The sequence below is a fragment of the Ascaphus truei genome, chromosome 9 (assembly GCF_040206685.1).
Source record: "Ascaphus truei isolate aAscTru1 chromosome 9, aAscTru1.hap1, whole genome shotgun sequence".
NCBI lineage: Eukaryota > Metazoa > Chordata > Amphibia > Anura > Ascaphidae > Ascaphus > Ascaphus truei.
The window spans coordinates 22,019,340-22,037,234 of NC_134491.1; the positions used below are offsets into that span (position 1 = coordinate 22,019,340).

The window sequence follows — 17,895 nt, forward strand, 5'->3', positions numbered from 1 at the left end:
TGTGTATATATATATCTGAATACTCTCTCCCAGGCCTGTCTTACCGATGGCTGGTGTGTGTGTGTGTATATATATATATATATCTGTATACTCTCTCCCAGGCCTGTCTTACCGATGGCTGCTGTATACATGCGTGTGTGTGTGTGTGTGTATATATATCTGTATACTCTCTCCCAGGCCTGTCTTACCGATGGCTGCTGAACGAGTTCCCCTCGTTCCTGGGCGCTGACGCCCGGCGCTTCACGTCGCAGGTGACGGGGAACCTGTACATCGCCCGCTCCGAGGCGCAGGATGACGGGGAATACTCCTGCCTGACCACCAGCAACATCTCCTTCACCACAAAGAGCGTCTACAGCAGCTTCACCCCGCTCCGTGTCACCCCCGACGGTCAGTGACACAGGCACCTGGGACAGCGCAACGCTAAGCTGGGGTAACCCAACCCCTGAGATGCCTTACTGCATACCTTCTGTTATATATATATAAAGTATACACATACCTACCGATATACATTCTGCGAATCTTGGGAGTTAAACAGTGTGTGAGCCAAAGAGCTTGCAATCTACTATATGTGTGTGTATAGGTAATATGTAACTGAACGTACACATATATTCATGCAGTATATTTATATTATACAGCTGAGATGTTTTGTGACACAATGTATTATATACACAGGCAATATATATATATATATATTTGTACATATGTATATAGAGAGATATGATAGATAGCTATATATAATACATTCGCCCCCTGGCTTGTCCCATGCAGCTGACCCCCGCACGTACGCCCCCAGTATTAAGGTGCGCTTCCCCGCAGAGACGTACACCCTGTCCGGGCAGGCGGTGACCCTGGAATGCTTCGCTTTTGGGAAGTAAGTGACCCCCTTTCTGTCTACTTCTCTGGGGGGTCCCCAGTGTGGGGGAGGGGGGGCAGAGTAAATCCTGTTATGGAGAGAGGTTAGAAGATCCCGGGGACAGTGACAGAGGACGCGCAGTGTGGTAATGTGGGTGTCGCAATTAACAGCTAACATCGCTAGCACTGTATGGGGTTGATATAGTTTGGGTGCTAACACTGACCCCTGCGCTCCCCTCTCTCTCTCTGCTAACACTGCACCCTGCGCTCCCCTCTCTCTCTCTGCTAACACTGCACCCTGGGCTCCCCTCTCTCTCTCTGCTAACACTGCACCCTGCGCTTCCCTCTCTCTCTCTCTGCTAACACTGCACCCTGCGCTCCCCTCTCTCTCTCTGCTAACACTGCACCCTGCGCTCCCCTCTCTCTCTCTGCTAACACTGTCCCCTGCGCTCCCCTCTCTCTCTCTGCTAACACTTCCCCCTGCGCTCCCCTCTCTCTCTCTGCTAACACTGCACCCTGCGCTCCCCTCTCTCTCTCTCTGCTAACACTGCACCCTGCGCTCCCCTCTCCCTCTGCTAACACTGCCCCCTGCGCTCCCCTCTCTCTCTGCTAACACTGCCCCCTGCGCTCCCCTCTGCTAACACTGCCCCCTGCGCTCCCCTCTCTCTCTGCTAACACTGCCCCCTGCGCTCCCCTCTCTCTCTCTCTGCTAACACTGCCCCCTGCGCTCCCCTCTCTCTCTCTGTAACACTGCCCCCTGCGCTCCCCTCTCTCTCTGCTAACACTGCCCCCTGCGCTCCCCTCTCTCTCTGCTAACACTGCCCCCTGCGCTCCCCTCTGCTAACACTGCCCCCTGCGCTCCCCTCTCTCTCTCTGCTAACACTGCCCCCTGCGCTCCCCTCTCTCCCTCTGCTAACACTGCCCCCTGCGCTCCCCTCTCTCTCTGCTAACACTGCCCCCTGCGCTCCTTAACACTGCCCCCTGCGCTCCCCTCTCTCTCTCTGCTAACACTGCCCCCTGCGCTCCCCTCTCTCTCTCTGCTAACACTGCCCTCTGCGCTCCCCTCTCTCTCTGCTAACACTGCCCCCTGCGCTCCCCTCTCTCTGCTAACACTGCGCCCTGTGCTCCACTCTCTCTCTCTGCTAACACTGTCCCCTGCACTCCCCTCTCTCTGCTAACACTGCCCCCTGCACTCCCCTCTCTCTGCTAACACTGCACCCTGCGCTCCCCTCTCTCTCTCTGCTAACACTGCGCCCTGCGCTCCCCTCTCTCTCTCTGCTAACACTGCTCCCCGCGCTCCCCTCTCTCTCTCTCTGCTAACACTGTCCCCTGCACTCCCCTCTCTCTGCTAACACTGCGCCCTGCGCTCCACTCTCTCTCTCTGCTAACACTGCCCCCTGCGCTCCCCTCTCCCTCTCTCTGCTAACACTGCCCCCTGCGCTCCCCTCTCCCTCTGCTAACACTGACCCCTGTGCTCCGCTCTTTCCCTCTAATCACACTGCTCCCTGCGCTCCCCTCTCTCTAACACTGCGCCCTGCGCTCCCCTCTCTCCCTCTGCTAACACTTCCCCCTGCGCTCCCCTCTCCCTCTCTCTGCTAACACTGCCCCCTGCGCTCCCCTCTCCCTCTGCTAACACTGACCCCTGTGCTCCGCTCTTTCCCTCTAATCACACTGCTCCCTGCGCTCCCCTCTCTCTAACACTGCGCCCTGCGCTCCCCTCTCTCCCTCTGCTAACACTTCCCCCTGCACTCCCCTCTATCTCTGCTAACACTGCACCCTGCGCTCCCTTCTACCTCTGCTAACACTATACTCTGTGCTCCCCTCTCTCTCTGGTAACACTGCACCCTGTGCTCCCTCTTCCTCTGCTAACACGGCACCCTGTGCTCCCCTCTCCCTCTGCTAACACGGCACCCTGTGCTCCCCTCTCCCTCTGCTAACACGGCACCCTGTGCTCCCCACACTCCTGCACTCTGTGTAAGACTTTGCTACAGCTGTTACTGCTGACCCCTTTGCCCCCCCCAGCCCTGTGCCTCGGATTCGCTGGAGGAAGGTAGATGGGGTGCTGCCCCCACGCTGGGCGGTGTCACACCCCGTCATGCACATCCCCAGCGTCAGCTTTGAGGAGGACGGAACGTACGAGTGTGAGGCTGAGAACTCACGCGGTCGGGACACCCAGCAGGGGCGTGTGATCGTTCAAGGTGAGATACACCGCGTGTTCATTATCAGTGTATAGTGATACTCGGCACCATTATACAGAGCAGCATGTTCATTATCAGTGTAGAGAGATACTCGTCATTATTATACAGAGCAGCATGTTTATTATCAGTATATAGAGATACCAAGGATCATTATACAGCAAAGCGTGTTTATCATCAGTGTATAGCGATAATAAATGTTTTATCCTCTCCCCTTCTCCCTCTTCTTCTCCCTCTCTCTTCTTCTCCCTCTTCCCCCCTCTCCTGCTCTTGCTCTCATCCTCTCTCCATCTCTCTCCCTCTTTCTCCCTCTTTTTCGCTCTCCATCTCTCCCCCATCTCCCCCTCCCTTTCTCCCTCTTTCTCCCCTCCCTCTTTTCCTCTCTCCATCTCTCCCCCTTCTCCCTCTCCCTTTCTCCCTCTCCCTTTCTCCCTCTCCCTTTCTCCCTCTCCCTTTCTCCCTCTTTCTCTCTCTCTCTCCTCCCTCATTCCCCCTCTCCTCCTCTTGCTCTCCTCTTCTCTCCATCTCTCCCCCTTCTCCCTCTCACCCCTTTCCCTTTCTCCCTCTTTTTCCGTCTCTCTCCTCCTCACCCGTTCCCCCGCTCTCCCCTCTCCTAATCTATCCCTCTCTCCCCTCTCCTCCCAGCTCAGCCTGAGTGGCTTCACGTTATCTCTGACACCGAAGCCAAGATTGGCTCTGACCTTCTCTGGAGCTGCGCAGCCTCTGGCAAACCGCGTCCTGCCATCCGCTGGCTGCGCGACGGAGTACCGCTGACATCACAGGTACCAGTGTGTATATATATATATATATATATATATATATCTCATCATCATCTTCTTCAGCCCTTGTCTCCCCACTGCTGGATGAAGCCTCCCCAATGGTCTCCCAGGTCCTGCGGTCACAGCCGCTCTTCTCCACGCTGCTCCAACATATTTCTGAGTTCATCCTCCCATCTTACTTTTGGTCGTCGTCTTGGTCTTTTCATTTCACTTGGAACCCAGCTGAGTGCCGTCTTTGGTCATTTCTTTGTGCGATATGTCCGGCCCACCGCCATTTTAATTTCTTCACCCTTGTGATGATGTCACAGCCTTTTGTTTGGTTTCGAACCCATTCATTGTTTTTCCTGTCCCATTTTGTAATACCCAGCATGCATCTCTGTAATACCCAGCATGCATCTCTGTAATACCCAAAATGCAACTCTTCATACTTCTTTGTGTTGTCTGAAGCTTCTGAATTAAGTTCGCATTAAGGTTCCAAGTTTCACCTCGATACGTGAGCGCGGGCAGAATACACGGGTCACATCCATACGTGAGCGCGGGCAGAATACACGGGTCACATCCATACGTGAGCGCGGGCAGAATACACGGGTCACATCCATACGTGACGGGGGCAGAATACACGGGTCACATCCATACGTGGGCGCGGGCAGAATACACGGGTCACATCCATTCATGAGCGCGGGCAGAATACACGGGTCACATCCATACGTGAGCGCGGGCAGAATACATGGGTCACATCCATACGTGAGCGCGGGCAGAATACACGGGTCACATCCATACGTGAGCGCGGGCAGAATACACGGGTCACATCCATACGTGAGCGCGGGCAGAATACACGGGTCACATCCATACGTGAGCGCGGGCAGAATACACGGGTCACATCCATACGTGAGCGCGGGCAGAATACACGGGTCACATCCATACGTGAGCGCGGGCAGAATACACGGGTCACATCCATACGTGAGCGCGGGCAGAATACACGGGTCACATCCATACGTGAGTGCGGGCAGAATACACGGGTCACATCCATACGTGAGCGCGGGCAGAATACATGGGTCACATCCATACGTGAGCATGGGCAGAATACACGGGTCACATCCATACGTGAGCGCGGGCAGAATACACGGGTCACATCCATACGTGAGCACGGGCAGAATACACGGGTCACATCCATACGTGAGCACGGGCAGAGTACACGTGTCACATCCATACATGAGCACGGGCAGAATACACGGGTCACATCCATACGTGAGCACGGGCAGAATACACGGGTCACATCCATACGTGAGCGCGGGCAGAATACACGGGTCCCATCCATACGTGAGCGCGGGCAGAATACACGGGTCACATCCATACGTGAGCGTGGACAGAATACATGGGTCACATCCATACGTGAGCGCGGGCAGAATACACGGGTCACATCCATACGTGAGCGCGGGCAGAATACACGGGTCACATCCATACGTGAGCGCGGGCAGAATACACGGGTCACATCCATATGTGAGCACGGGCAGAATACAGGGGTGACATCCATATGTGAGCGCTGGCAGAATACAGGGGTCACATCCATATGTGAGCGCGGGCAGAATACAGGGGTCACATCCATATGTGAGCGCGGGCAGAATACAGGGGTCACATCCATATGTGAGCACGGGCAGAATACACGGGTCACATCCATACGTGAGCGCGGGCAGAGTACACGGGTCACATCCATACGTGAGCGCGGGCAGAATACACGGGTCACATCCATACGTGAGCGCAGGCAGAATACACGGGTCACATCCATACGTGAGCGAAGGCAGAATACACGGGTCACATCCATACGTGAGCGCGGGCAGAATACACGGGTCACATCCATACGTGAGCGCGGGCAGAGTACACGGGTCACATCCATACGTGAGCGCAGGCATAATACACGGGTCACATCCATACTTGAGCGCGGGCACAATACGCGGGTCAAGCACCTTCCTCTCGAGGCGCAGTGGGAGGTTCCCTTGTACGATTGTCTTGTTTCTTCCAAACGCCTCCGTCCCATCTTCCGTCCCACAGATTTAATTTGAAAGGTTCCCATCCATCATTACTCGCCAGGGAGACAAAGTCTTGAACTTCTTCTAGTTCTATTTAATTTATTTTGATCTTTGCAGACATGACATTTGTTGAACATCACCTCGGTCTCGCTGAGATTCATACAGAGTCTCAGCTTCTTACTTGCTTCAGCGACTCTGATTTGTTGCTGGAAGTTTGCTGGACTTGTGGCAAAAATAACAATGTCACCTGGACATCGTGGGCGACTGAAATATTCACCGTTAATTTGAATTCCCTTTTCTTCCTAATCCAGTGTATTGAACAATTCTTCATGTGTTACGGTGAAACGCGTTAGTGACACGGTGTCTCTCTGCCGCACTCCCTTGTTGATCCTTATCTTGCTTGTATCTTCATGTCATCTAATGGTTCATGTGGCGTAAAGGCTGAACAAGCCGACCCTACCAAACAATGGAGACAAATCCGTTTCTTGTGGAAGTAAAAATAAGGTCACAGCTTTATTTATTTAATAACAGCCCGCTACTCCCTGTATACAGACGACCCGCGCGTTCTGCAAGTAGTATGGTAGGAGACGCTTACACCGCGTCCGGCTGGTCTCACACCGCCCCCCTTGGGAATGCTCCACTCTCAGTCCCGCCTTTTGGCAGCCTTGGCCTAACCGCATAAGTGTGCGCCCCAACTTTCACGTGACTTGGGCAGGTGTCCGGTCCGGCCGCGTAAGTCGGGGCCTCCGGCCACTCTCTTCTGGGGACGTAACCACAGTGCTGACCTCATAAGTCAGCGCCTTTCTTCTTGGCATTTCCTGGCACACTTAAGCCGGCTGGCGGGGCCGTTCCGCTTAGCCGGTGACAGAAGACAGAAAATAATGCGTTTCTAGGGTTGGGGGGGGGGGGGGGGATTAGAAAGTTAGTAACTTTTATCTGGGGCACAGGGTATTTAAACGCTAAACCCCACCCCTTTTTCACACTATCCCCCCCTGGCGCATATGCCAAAAATTGAAGAACCGCGTGGGGAGCACCGACTGAAACCAAATCCTTGTGAGGCACTGCAGCCCTTATAATATCATTGTACGTTTCTTCAACACTTTGTCTTCTTTGTGTATTTAAAAGCAGTCAGGTGTACACAGAATCAAATGCTTTTTTCATAATCTACATATATATATATATACACACACAGGGGGGGAAGAGAGAGGGAGGGAGGGAAAGAGAGACAGGGAGGGGGAAAGAGAGACAGGGAGGGAGAAAGAGCACCTCTGACATCACAGGCATATATATATATATATATATATATATATATATATATATATATATATATATATATATATATATACAGTATATCCAAAAATTAAATAGATGATACCGTTCTGTGGCTAACGAAATGCTTTTATTGGTGCGAGCTTTCGGGATACACTGATCTCTTCTTCCGGCGATGTTACAATTCATTGTAACATCGCCGGAAGAAGAGATCAGTGTATCTCGAAAGCTCGCACAAATAAAAGCATTTCGTTAGCCACAGAACGGTATCATCTATTTAATTTTTGATTATTGAAGCTCGGCTAACACGGTACTGATACCTCTATATATATATATATATATATATATATATATATATATATATATATATTAATTTATATACACGAAAAGAGATGCCTGCTACAGACTAAAATCAATAGTACTTAAATCCCTTGATAAACTATAATATAACAGTCACTGACGGTGCTTGAGACAAAATATATGAAAACACAAAAAGAGAAAGAAAGTGTCCCAAAAGTAGCACTCAAGTATACAAAAAAAGTAAACAAAGTTTATTAATGACACCGTCACATGAAATGACATATAACAACATGTTTACTTTTTTGTATACTTGAGTGTTACTTTTGGGACATTTTCTTTCTCTTTTTGTGTTGTCACACACTCACTCACCTATGTATGTATGTGTATATATGTATATACACACACACACACACGTATATATATTCACACACACATCTCACAGAGAAACATGGGGGGAGTGTCTGTGTGCCACACTCTTACTGTCTCTCCCCCGGCCCCCCTGTCTCCCCTGTCCCCCCCACAGGCTCGCCTGGAAGTCACCAATGGAAAGCTGAAATTCACCACCCTCACCCTGCAGGATTCGGGCATGTACCAGTGTGTAGCGGGCAACAAACATGGCAATATCTACACCAGCGCAGAGCTGAGCGTGCAGGGTGAGCGGGGTTACTAATAACCCCAACTGCTCCCGCTTCTCTTCCCCTCTCTCCTTCCGTTCCTCTCTTTCTTCCTATCCCCTCCTCTACCTGCCTCTCTCCCTCTCTGCTTCCCTTTCTCTCCCTCCCTCACATACGGTCCCTCTCTCTTCCACTCCCCATCACTCTCCCCCTCCCTTTCTCTCCCTCCCTCACATACGCTCCCTCTCTCTTCCCCCCCCATCACTCTCCCCCTCCCTTTCTCTCCCTCTCACATACGCTCCCTCTCTCTCTTCCCCTCCCCATCACTTTCCCTGCCCCATTCTCTCTTCCTCACACTCTCCCTCCCTCTCCTCCTTTTCTCTCTCCCTCACATACTCCCTCTCTTCCCCTCTCTCCTTCCGTTCCTCTCTTTCTTCCTATCCCCTCCTCTACCTGCCTCTCTCCCTCTCTGCTTCCCTTTCTCTCCCTCCCTCACATACGCTCCCTCTCTCTTCCCCTTCTCTCCCTCCCTCACATACGCTCCCTCTCTCTTCCCCTCCCCATCACTCTCCCCCTCCTTTTCTCTCCCTCTCTCACATACGCTCCCTCTCTCTTCCCCTCCCCATCACTCTCCCCCTCCCTTTCTCTCCCTCTCACATATGCTCCCTCTCTCTCTTCCCCTCCCCATCACTCTCCCTGCCCATTCTCCCTGCCCCTCCTCACACTCTCCCTCCCTCTCCTCCTTTTCTCTCTCCCTCACATACTCCCTCTCTTCCCCTCTCATTATCTCTCTCCCCCTCACATACTGCACTCTCTTCCCCTCACATACTGCACTCTCTCTCTCTCCCTCTCTATCTATCTCTTTCCTCCTCATATACTCTCCCCTTGTCTCTCTCTTCCCCTCCCCATCACCCTCCCTCTCTCTCACTCTCTCACTCTCTCCTCCCTCCACCACCCCCTAGCTCTGGCCCCAGATTTCCGCCAGTCCCCGGTGAAGCGCCTGATCCCCGCGGCACGTGGCGGTGAGGTCATCATACAGTGTAACCCGCGGGCGGCGCCCACACCCGTCATCCTGTGGAGCAAAGGGACTGAACTTTTACATAACAGCAGCAGGTACCCGCGCGGAGACTGACCGTGGTACCCGCGCGGAGACTGACCGTGGTACCCGCGCGGAGACTGACCGTGGTACCCGCGCGGAGACTGACCGTGGTACCCGCGCGGAGACTGACCGTGCTGCCCGCGCGGAGACTGACCGTGGTACCCACGTGGAGACTGACCGTGGTACCCGCGCGGAGACTGACCGTGGTACCCTTATACCAGCGACTCCCAGCAGGGGGTTTGTGACCCCTTAGGGCATAGGTGGCCAACTCCAGTCCTCAAGGGCCACCAACAGGTCAAGATATCGCTGCTACAGCACAGATAGCTTAATCAGTGGCTCAGTCAAAGACTGAGCCACTGATTGAACCACCCGTGCTAAAGCAAACTGATTGAGCCATCTGTGCTGAAGCAGGGACTGATTGAGCCACCTGTGCTGAAGCCATGAGGTGTCGCCCAAAACAATCTGTACTGGTGGATCCCAGGCAGTATAGCGGGTACCTGAGTCCGTGTGGTGTCTGCGCACTTAGTAAGGCCCCAAACGGCACCTTAGCGTGGGGGTTATCACTGCCAATTACAACCGGAGCTTCCAAAATCACTCCCCACAATGCTTTGCACCCACAGCTGCAGTGCATTGTGGGGCGTGACTTTGGAAGCTCCTGCAGTGAGTGACAGCTATACCCCCCATGCTGCCTGCACACAGTTTGGGGTGTTATTAAGCGTGTTCCCCCCACGAGCTCAGGACACTACAATGCCTGGGATCAGGCACACAGGTGTGTTAGCGATAGTCTGATGAGTAGCATTAAGATTTATTAATTAGGGGTTCGGGGGCCTGATATTTTCTAGCGGGGGTGTACAAGTTGGAAACGGCCGGCTTATACCATGCATGCAAGAGGATTGGGGTCCCCCGGCAGTGACACGGGAGCAAAACCACGGCAAAAACCAGCACCAGATTTATCAAACAGAGAATGAATCACATTAGAGCTGTTGAGGTTTTTCCTTTAATAAATCTGGTGCTGTTTTTGCCCATGTTTTGCAGCCACGAGAGTTTAGTAATTAACCCGATTGTGTCCCCTCTGACAGGGTGATCATCACCGCCAATGGGACATTAATTCTCCGCAACATCTCTCGCTCTGATGAAGGGAAATATACCTGCTTCGCCGAGAACATCATGGGGAAGTCAAACAGCACAGGGACGCTGAGTGTGCGAGGTAAGGGGGACGCTGAGTGTGCGAGGTACGGGGGACACTGAGTGTGCGAGGTACGGGGGATGCTGAGTGTGCGAGGAAAGGGGGATACTGAGTGTGCGAGGTAAAGGGGATGCTGAGTGTGCGAGGTATGGGGGACGCTGAGTGTGCGAGGTAAGGGGGACACTAAGTGTGTGAGATAAGGGGGACGCTGAGTGTGCGAGGTAAGGGTGACGCTTAGTGTGCGAGGTAAGGGTGACGCTGAGTGTGCGAGGTAAGGGTGACGCTGAGTGTGCGAGGTAAGTATGATGCTGAGTGTGCGAGGTAAGGGTGACGCTGAGTGTGCGAGGTAAGGGTGATGATAAGTGTGCGAGGTAAGGGGGGACGCTGAGTGTGCGAGGTAAGGGGGACGCTGAGTGTGCGAGGTGATGAGACGCTGAGAGTGCGCGGTAAGGGGGGACGCTGAGTGTGCGAGGTAAGGGGGGATGCATAGTGTATGAGGTAAGGGGGAGGCTGAGTGTGCGAGGTAAGGGGGGATGCTGAGTGTGCGAGGTAAGGGGGGATGCTGAGTGTGCGAGGTAAGGGGAGACGCTGAGTGTGCGAGGTAAGGGGGGACGCTGAGTGTGCGAGGTAAGGGGGACGCTGAGTGTGCGAGGTAAGGGGGGACGCAATGAGGTAAGGGGGCACGCAGCGAGGTAAGGGGGGATGCTGCGGGACGTTGAGTATGCGAGGTAAGGGGGGATGCTGAGTGCGCGAGGTAAGGGGGGACGCTGAGTGTGCGAGGTAAGGGGGGACGCTGAGTGTGTGGTACAGTAGGGGACCCCGAGTGTTATGGGCTGTTGCTCTGAAGGGGTTATCAGAGACCCCGCCCCCACATTACAGCGCTGCGTCACTGTCCCCTCTGCTCTTTCCCTATGTTCTCTCCGTCCCTTTCCTGCCACTGAGAATATATGAAGCGTGTGGGACGTTTGCCCCGATAATGATCCTGTAACCGGAATATTTACCCTGCGCTGTGCAATGCGTTACAAGCCTTACCGGCAGTGAAGCGGTTAATATGTTCCAAACGTGGTCCGTGTGTCTCTCCCTGTCTCACAGAGGCCACGAAGATCACGCTCGCCCCCTCCGGCTCAGACATTAACCAAGGGGACCGCGTCACACTGCAGTGCCACGCTTCCCACGACCCCTCCATGGACCTGAGCTTCACGTGGGAGCTGGAAGGGTCCCCCATCGACTTCGAGAAGGAGGCGGAGCATTACCAGAGAGCCATGGCGGTGAGGGGCCACTATATATATATACATATATATATATATATATATATATATATATATATATATATATATATATATATATATATACAGTATATTCAGTCACACACACACACACAATCATATATATATATATATATATATACAGTATATTCAGTCACACACACACACAATCATATATATATATATATATACAGTATATTCAGTCACACACACACACAATCATATATATATATATATATACAGTATATTCAGTCACACACACACACAATCATATATATATATATATATACAGTATATTCAGTCACACACACACACAATCATATATATATATATTCACACAGTCACACACTATTCAGACAAACAAGGTCATAACACACACTGCCACACAGTCACATCTATACACGCATGTTATGAGGCACATGCATACACATACATGCTATTACACATGCATGCATAAACAGCAGCTTGTACCATACAAAAAACTGCATGTGTGTTGTTCTAATATAATGCACACACACGCATGTACACAGATACATGCTCGCATACACACGCCTGTAACACGCATACCAATGACACACGCACAGTGACGGGGAACTGTCTGTGTCCAGGACGAAGCTGTGGGAGACTTGCACATTGTCCGGGCTCAGCTGAGGCATGCTGGGAAATACACGTGTGTAGCGCAGACCGTGGTGGACAGGGCGTCAGACACGGCGTCTCTCCTCATCCGAGGTAACCAGCCCATTCTCCGTGTGAGGTCACCGATCGCTTCACGTGACCTTAACGTGACCTAATCCAGGGGTAGCCAACTCCTTTCCTGAAGGGCCAACAATAGGTCAGGTTTGCAGGATATCCCTGCTTCAGCACAGGTGGATCAATCAGTCCCTGCTTCAGCACAGGTAGCTCAATCAGTCCCTGCTTCAGCACAGATGGCTCACTCGGTCCCTGCTTCAGTACAGGTGACTGAGCCACCTGTGCTGAAGCAGGGATATCCTTAAAACCTGACCTCCTTAGGTGTCCATCTTTTGATGTCACCTACCTCATTCTTTGACCCACCCCCATCTACCCTCCCCATGAATAGTCGCCTAACTCCCCAGGCGTCTCTTCTCTCTGCCTCCCCATGCTTTTTATCACTGCTCTCCCCCCCCCCCCATCCCCCTGTCTCTCTGCGTGGTCCCTGCAGGTCCCCCCGGCCCTCCCGGGGGTGTGGTGGTGAGGAACGTGGAGGACACGGGTATCCAGCTGAGCTGGAGTCGGGGGTTCGATAATCACAGCCCCATCAGTCGCTATGGGGTGCAGGTGCGAGAGTCGCAGAGCGAGACGTGGAGGGTGGCGCGCACAGGTCAGTGCCACGGGGGACAGGGAGCTGGTTAGGACCTTGTGTGTGCCATGGGGGAGAGGGAGCAGGCAGTGCCACGTTTATGACACAGAGAGAGAGAGCAGGTTAGTGCCACGTTTGTGTCACAGAGAGAGGGAGCAGGTTAGTGCCACGTGTGTGTGTCACAGGGAGAGAGAGCAGGTTAGTGCCACGTTTGTGTCACAGGGAGAGAGAGCTGGTCAGTGCCATGTTTGTGACAGAGGGAGACGGTCAGTGCCACGTTTGTGTCACAGGAAGAGGGAGCTGGTCAGTGCCACGTGTGTTACAGGGAGAGGGAGGAGGTCAGTACCACAGCAAGGGGCTACGAGCAGAAGATAAACTCATTAGCTCCCTGTTTAAATGAACATGCTGCAGTATAGAGTAACACAGAGTATGTTTGAGAACAGATACTAAATAAGAAAAACATTTGCAGAGATCAACCAAAATTACTTCTGCCCTGCACCATCCTGCCTTCTCCTGCCCGTCCTGCCTTCTCCTGCCCCCGTCCTGCCTTCTCCTGCCCCTGTCCTGCCTTCTCCTGCCCCTGTCCTGCCTTCTCCTGCCCTCGTCCTCCCTTCTCCTGCCCCTGTCCTGCCTTCTCCTGCCCCTGTCCTGCCTTCTCCTGCCCCTGTCCTGCCTTCTCCTGCCCCCGTCCTGCCTTCTCCTGCCCCTGTCCTGCCTTCTCCTGCCCCGTCCTGCCTTCTCCTGCCCCCGTCCTGCCTTCTCCTGCCTACTCCTGCCCCTGTCCGGCCTTCTCCTGCCCCCGTCCTGCCTTCTGCCCCCGTCCGGCCTTCTCCTGCCCCCGTCCTGCCTTCTCCTGCCCCTGTCCAGCCTTCTCCTGCCCCTGTCCTGCCTTTTCCTGCCCCTGTTCTGCCTTCTCCTGCCCGTGTCCTGCCTTCTCCTGCCCCCATCCTGCCTTCTGCCCCCGTCCGGCCTTCTCCTGCCCCTGCCTTCTGCCCCTGTCTGGCCTTCTCTGCCACTGTCCGGCTCCCTTCTGCCTTCTCCTGCCCCGTCCGGCCTTCTCCTGCTCCCAGCCCTGCCCCCTTCTGCCTTCTCCTGCCCCCAGCCCTGCCTTCTCCTGCCCCCAGCCCTGCCCCCTTCTGCCTCTGGCCCTGCACCTGCCTGTCTCTTTTCTTTATTACTATCGTATAAAACCCCGGGAGAATAGGGCAGGTTTGTGCTGCTCCTCTGGCAGTGGTGGGGTTCAAATAAAAGAAAAGGGGGTGCAAACTGATACAAACTGATACAAGCGACTATCAGTGAATACAATAAAAAATGAACTTGTGATGTGAAAGTGTCAAAATAGTATCAAAAATCAAAAAGATACTAAATGCAAACCCAGAAAGTGTCTGGGTGAAACGGAATCCCCATCAGGTGTTTATCTGTGTGTCCAGCTCAGGCACGAATCCCCCCCGAGGAGACAAACCTACAATGGTGCAGACGGTATTAACTGCTATTTAATAAGCACTGGGATAGGCACAAACAGTGCCACAGGTAAAAAACGCGTGGGGTTTAGGCTATATACTCTATTTTGGAGTGCCGAAGGTCTCACCCCCGCCCGACCTGAGTGACTAGCGTCGACTCCAAGCGTCACTTCCGTTATACACAGCTCCGGATCTGGGAAGTATCGTAACGGCGTCTGCACAAAGCAGCACAGGGCAGCAGCAGTCTCGCTTCCACCCGCAACGCGTTTCGCTAGAGTAGCTTCATCAGGAGTTTTATTTATTTATAAAATGTGTCACCAGGAAGTAACACACGGAGAGTTACCGCTCGTGTTCAGGTATGTCCTGGGCACAGAGTCAGGATAACACTATATGGTTACGTTATAATGGCTGGCACTACAAGGACTGGTCTAATCTACCCGTCCTAATCAGATTACAGCTGCTATCGGGTGAAAATAGGTGTCTCAGTGAAAATGAACTTCCTTAACAACCATACTAAACAACACAACATTTACAATGTTTACACAGCCAATTCCTGTGTTTGCATTTAGTATCTTTTGTGTTTTTATACTATTTTGACACTTTCACAAGTTAATTTGTTCCTGTATTCCCTGATATTCGCGTGTATCAGTCTACGCTCCTCTTTTCTTCGTGTTGCTGGGGAAGGATTTGGGAACTAGCCTTCCCTTGGGTTGCCGCCGGTCTGCATTTAGTTCGACACCTTATATATTTGTTATTTGAGTCACAGACCTTGGGGTCTTTTCTCACATGTTGTAGGGGCGCCGTGGTGCTTTTCTCAGTGGAGGGGTCCCGCAGACGTGGCCTCACCCCCAGGCCCTTATGCAGACTCCTGGGAATCCCGCTCTCCCGGAGGGCTTCTGGTTGCACCCCAGCCACGGCTGCACGCTCACTCTCTCTCCTTGCAGATCCGCCCAGTGTGGAGGGGAACGCAGAGTCGGCCCTCGTGATCGGCCTCACCCCGTGGACTGACTACCTGTTCCGGGTTGTGGCCACCAATATTTTGGGGGTAGGGGAGCCCAGCACTCCCTCTGCCTTGATCCGGACCAAAGAAGCTGGTAAGAGATGAGATTGGGGGGAGGTAGGAGGGGCAGGAGGGGCGGGGGGTAATTGTGGTGTCAAACCTACGCTGTGCCCGTTCTTCAGTATGCTGTGAAGTCTCTTCCCGGTGCTGGGGAAGAGATAAGCTCCATTCAAATGGATAGGACAAGAACAGGGGGGGGGGGGGAAACTCCAGCCCTCAGGGGCCACCAACAGGTCAGATTTTCAGGATATCCCTGCTTCAGTACAGGTGGTGCAGTCTTCAACTGAGCCATTGATTGAGCCACCTGTGCTGAAGCAGGGATATTCTGAAAAGCTGACCGGTTGGTGGCCCTTGAGGACTGGAGTGGCCCACCCCTGCACTAGAATCTTGTTACCTCTAGGATTACTATTCCATTCAGTGCTACAGTGTTACCTCTAGGATTACTGCTCAGTGAATATACTTATTAAATCACCTTTCTTATAAATAACCCCTGTGTATAGTGGACGGTAGATCATGTGACCTGTGAGTATTGCACAATATCAGATCATGTGACATGTGTATAGTGGACAATGGATCAGATCATGTGACCTGTGTATATTGCACGATGGATCATGTGACCTGTGTATAGTGGACGACGGATCATGTGACCTGTGTATAGTGGACGACGGATCATGTGACCTGTGTATAGTGGACGACGGATCATGTGACCTATGTATAGTGGACGACGGATCATGTGACCTGTGCATAGTGGACGACGGATCATGTGACCTGTGCATAGTGGACGACGGATCATGTGACCTGTGCATAGTGGACGATAGATCACGTGACCTGTGTTTATCTGCAGCTCCCATCGTGGCCCCATCAGGCCTCAGTGGAGGAGGAGGGGCCCCTAATGAGCTGACCATCACCTGGACGGTAAGTGACCCGGCTGTAATGTAATGAGACACTTTTCGTGGCACATCTTTTTTTCTTCAAGCGGGACTCCAAGCGACACTTTATATTTTATTTAATTCTTTTTAAATGGGCGTGAAGCAGGGGGTCTCCGGAGCCGAACCCCATTCATTTCAGCTCCAGGGACCCCCCTACTTCCCGAAATCTTTACCTCTGAAAGGGGTGCCGCGGGCAGCCCAGACGAGGCTATTTGGAGCTATCGAAATGGCGTCTTTAAATGTCCCGCCGGCCAATAGGAAGCCGTGACATCATCCCCGGCGGCTCCCGATTGGCCCATGTGACATTTCAACAGATCTGAGATACCTGAACCCCCTTCGGAGGTAAGTAACTCGGGAAGCAGGGGGTCGCCGGAGCTGAAATCAACGGGGTTCAGCTTGGGAAACCCCCTGCGTCAAACTTAGTGTAAAAAAAAAAGTTAGACCCCCCAAGAGGTAACTCCAATCGTAACCACATTTTGCCCGATACTGTAGTTCCTGAGAGCAAGCAGGTTATCCTGTTTGGATACAATTGAATACATTCTATTTTTCATTCTTTGCGTTATTACAATTTCTCTAAGCAAGTCTCGGCCACTGGGTGCGCTACCTGGCAGGCGGCGTATCTGGTGACATCATAATGCACACAGCCTGGTGGCAGATAAGGAGAGTCAGATAGCTTTACAGCTGACACAGAAAGCCGACAAGGAAAGAGGAGGAGGAGAAAGTAAGAACGCTGGAGAAGGGGGGAGAGAGGCGGAAAGAATTGGGGACATGGTCATAAGGTATCAAAGGAAAGTGATGGGAGGGAGCGACGAGGGGAAGGAGAGAGAGAAAGGGGTAGCGGGGTGAGAGAAGGAGGGGAGGGATGAGGTTGGGTTCGCAACACCGGGTACTTTCAGCTGGTTTCTAATAAGTGGACCAGTTTGTGGACCTTACTTTGCCGTATTAGCTGTAGGATAATTAGCAATGAAACCCACAGACCCGATAAGAGCAGGCAGGTGGTGGCACGTTCATCGGGCAGGACGTGTCCATTGCACGTTCCCTTGTCCCTCCTCCCGCGCTCTCTTATGACACGCGACGTATGTTCTGTATTGCAGCCCATGGGGAGGCAGTACCAGAACGGTGACGGCTTCGGATACCTCATTGCGTTCCGGAGGCCGAGCGAGGGGGCCTGGCAGACCGCCGGCGTGCTGGGGCTGGAGTCTCGCCACTACGTCTACCGGAACGAGAGCATCGCCGCCTACACACCCTTCGAGGTGAAGATAAAAGGGCTCAACCGTAAGGGACAGGGACCGTACAGCAGGATCACCACGGTGCATTCGGCAGAGGAAGGTAGGATGGGCGCAGAGCCACAGGACTAACACCGACTCATATCCCTGTGGGATTATTTATTCGCGGGTGATTTCCCAGTACTGCACAGTTCCACGTCTGTTTTTGCCTCCCATGTTTTTCCCCGGCTCATTGAATGTTTTTTCCCCGGCTCATTGAATGTTTTTTCCCCGGCTCATTGAATGTTTTTTCCCCGGCTCATTGAATGTTTTTTCC

The 17,895-nt window shown here is 52.8% G+C and overlaps 1 protein-coding gene across 3 annotated transcripts in view; it reads left to right on the plus strand.

Moving 5' to 3' along the window:
* CNTN2 (contactin 2) overlaps positions 1–17,895 on the plus strand; it is a 39,618-nt gene that overhangs the window by 17,094 nt on the left and 4,629 nt on the right. For all 3 annotated transcript variants that reach the window (XM_075613742.1, XM_075613744.1, XM_075613743.1), the window contains 13 exons: positions 178–387; positions 769–871; positions 2,875–3,050; positions 3,693–3,829; positions 7,946–8,075; positions 8,999–9,149; positions 10,215–10,342; positions 11,414–11,589; positions 12,195–12,315; positions 12,767–12,925; positions 15,309–15,458; positions 16,269–16,339; positions 17,448–17,682. In XM_075613742.1, coding sequence (XP_075469857.1) covers positions 178–387; positions 769–871; positions 2,875–3,050; positions 3,693–3,829; positions 7,946–8,075; positions 8,999–9,149; positions 10,215–10,342; positions 11,414–11,589; positions 12,195–12,315; positions 12,767–12,925; positions 15,309–15,458; positions 16,269–16,339; positions 17,448–17,682 — 1,947 coding nt within the window. The remainder of the gene's footprint in view (positions 1–177; positions 388–768; positions 872–2,874; positions 3,051–3,692; positions 3,830–7,945; positions 8,076–8,998; positions 9,150–10,214; positions 10,343–11,413; positions 11,590–12,194; positions 12,316–12,766; positions 12,926–15,308; positions 15,459–16,268; positions 16,340–17,447; positions 17,683–17,895) is intronic.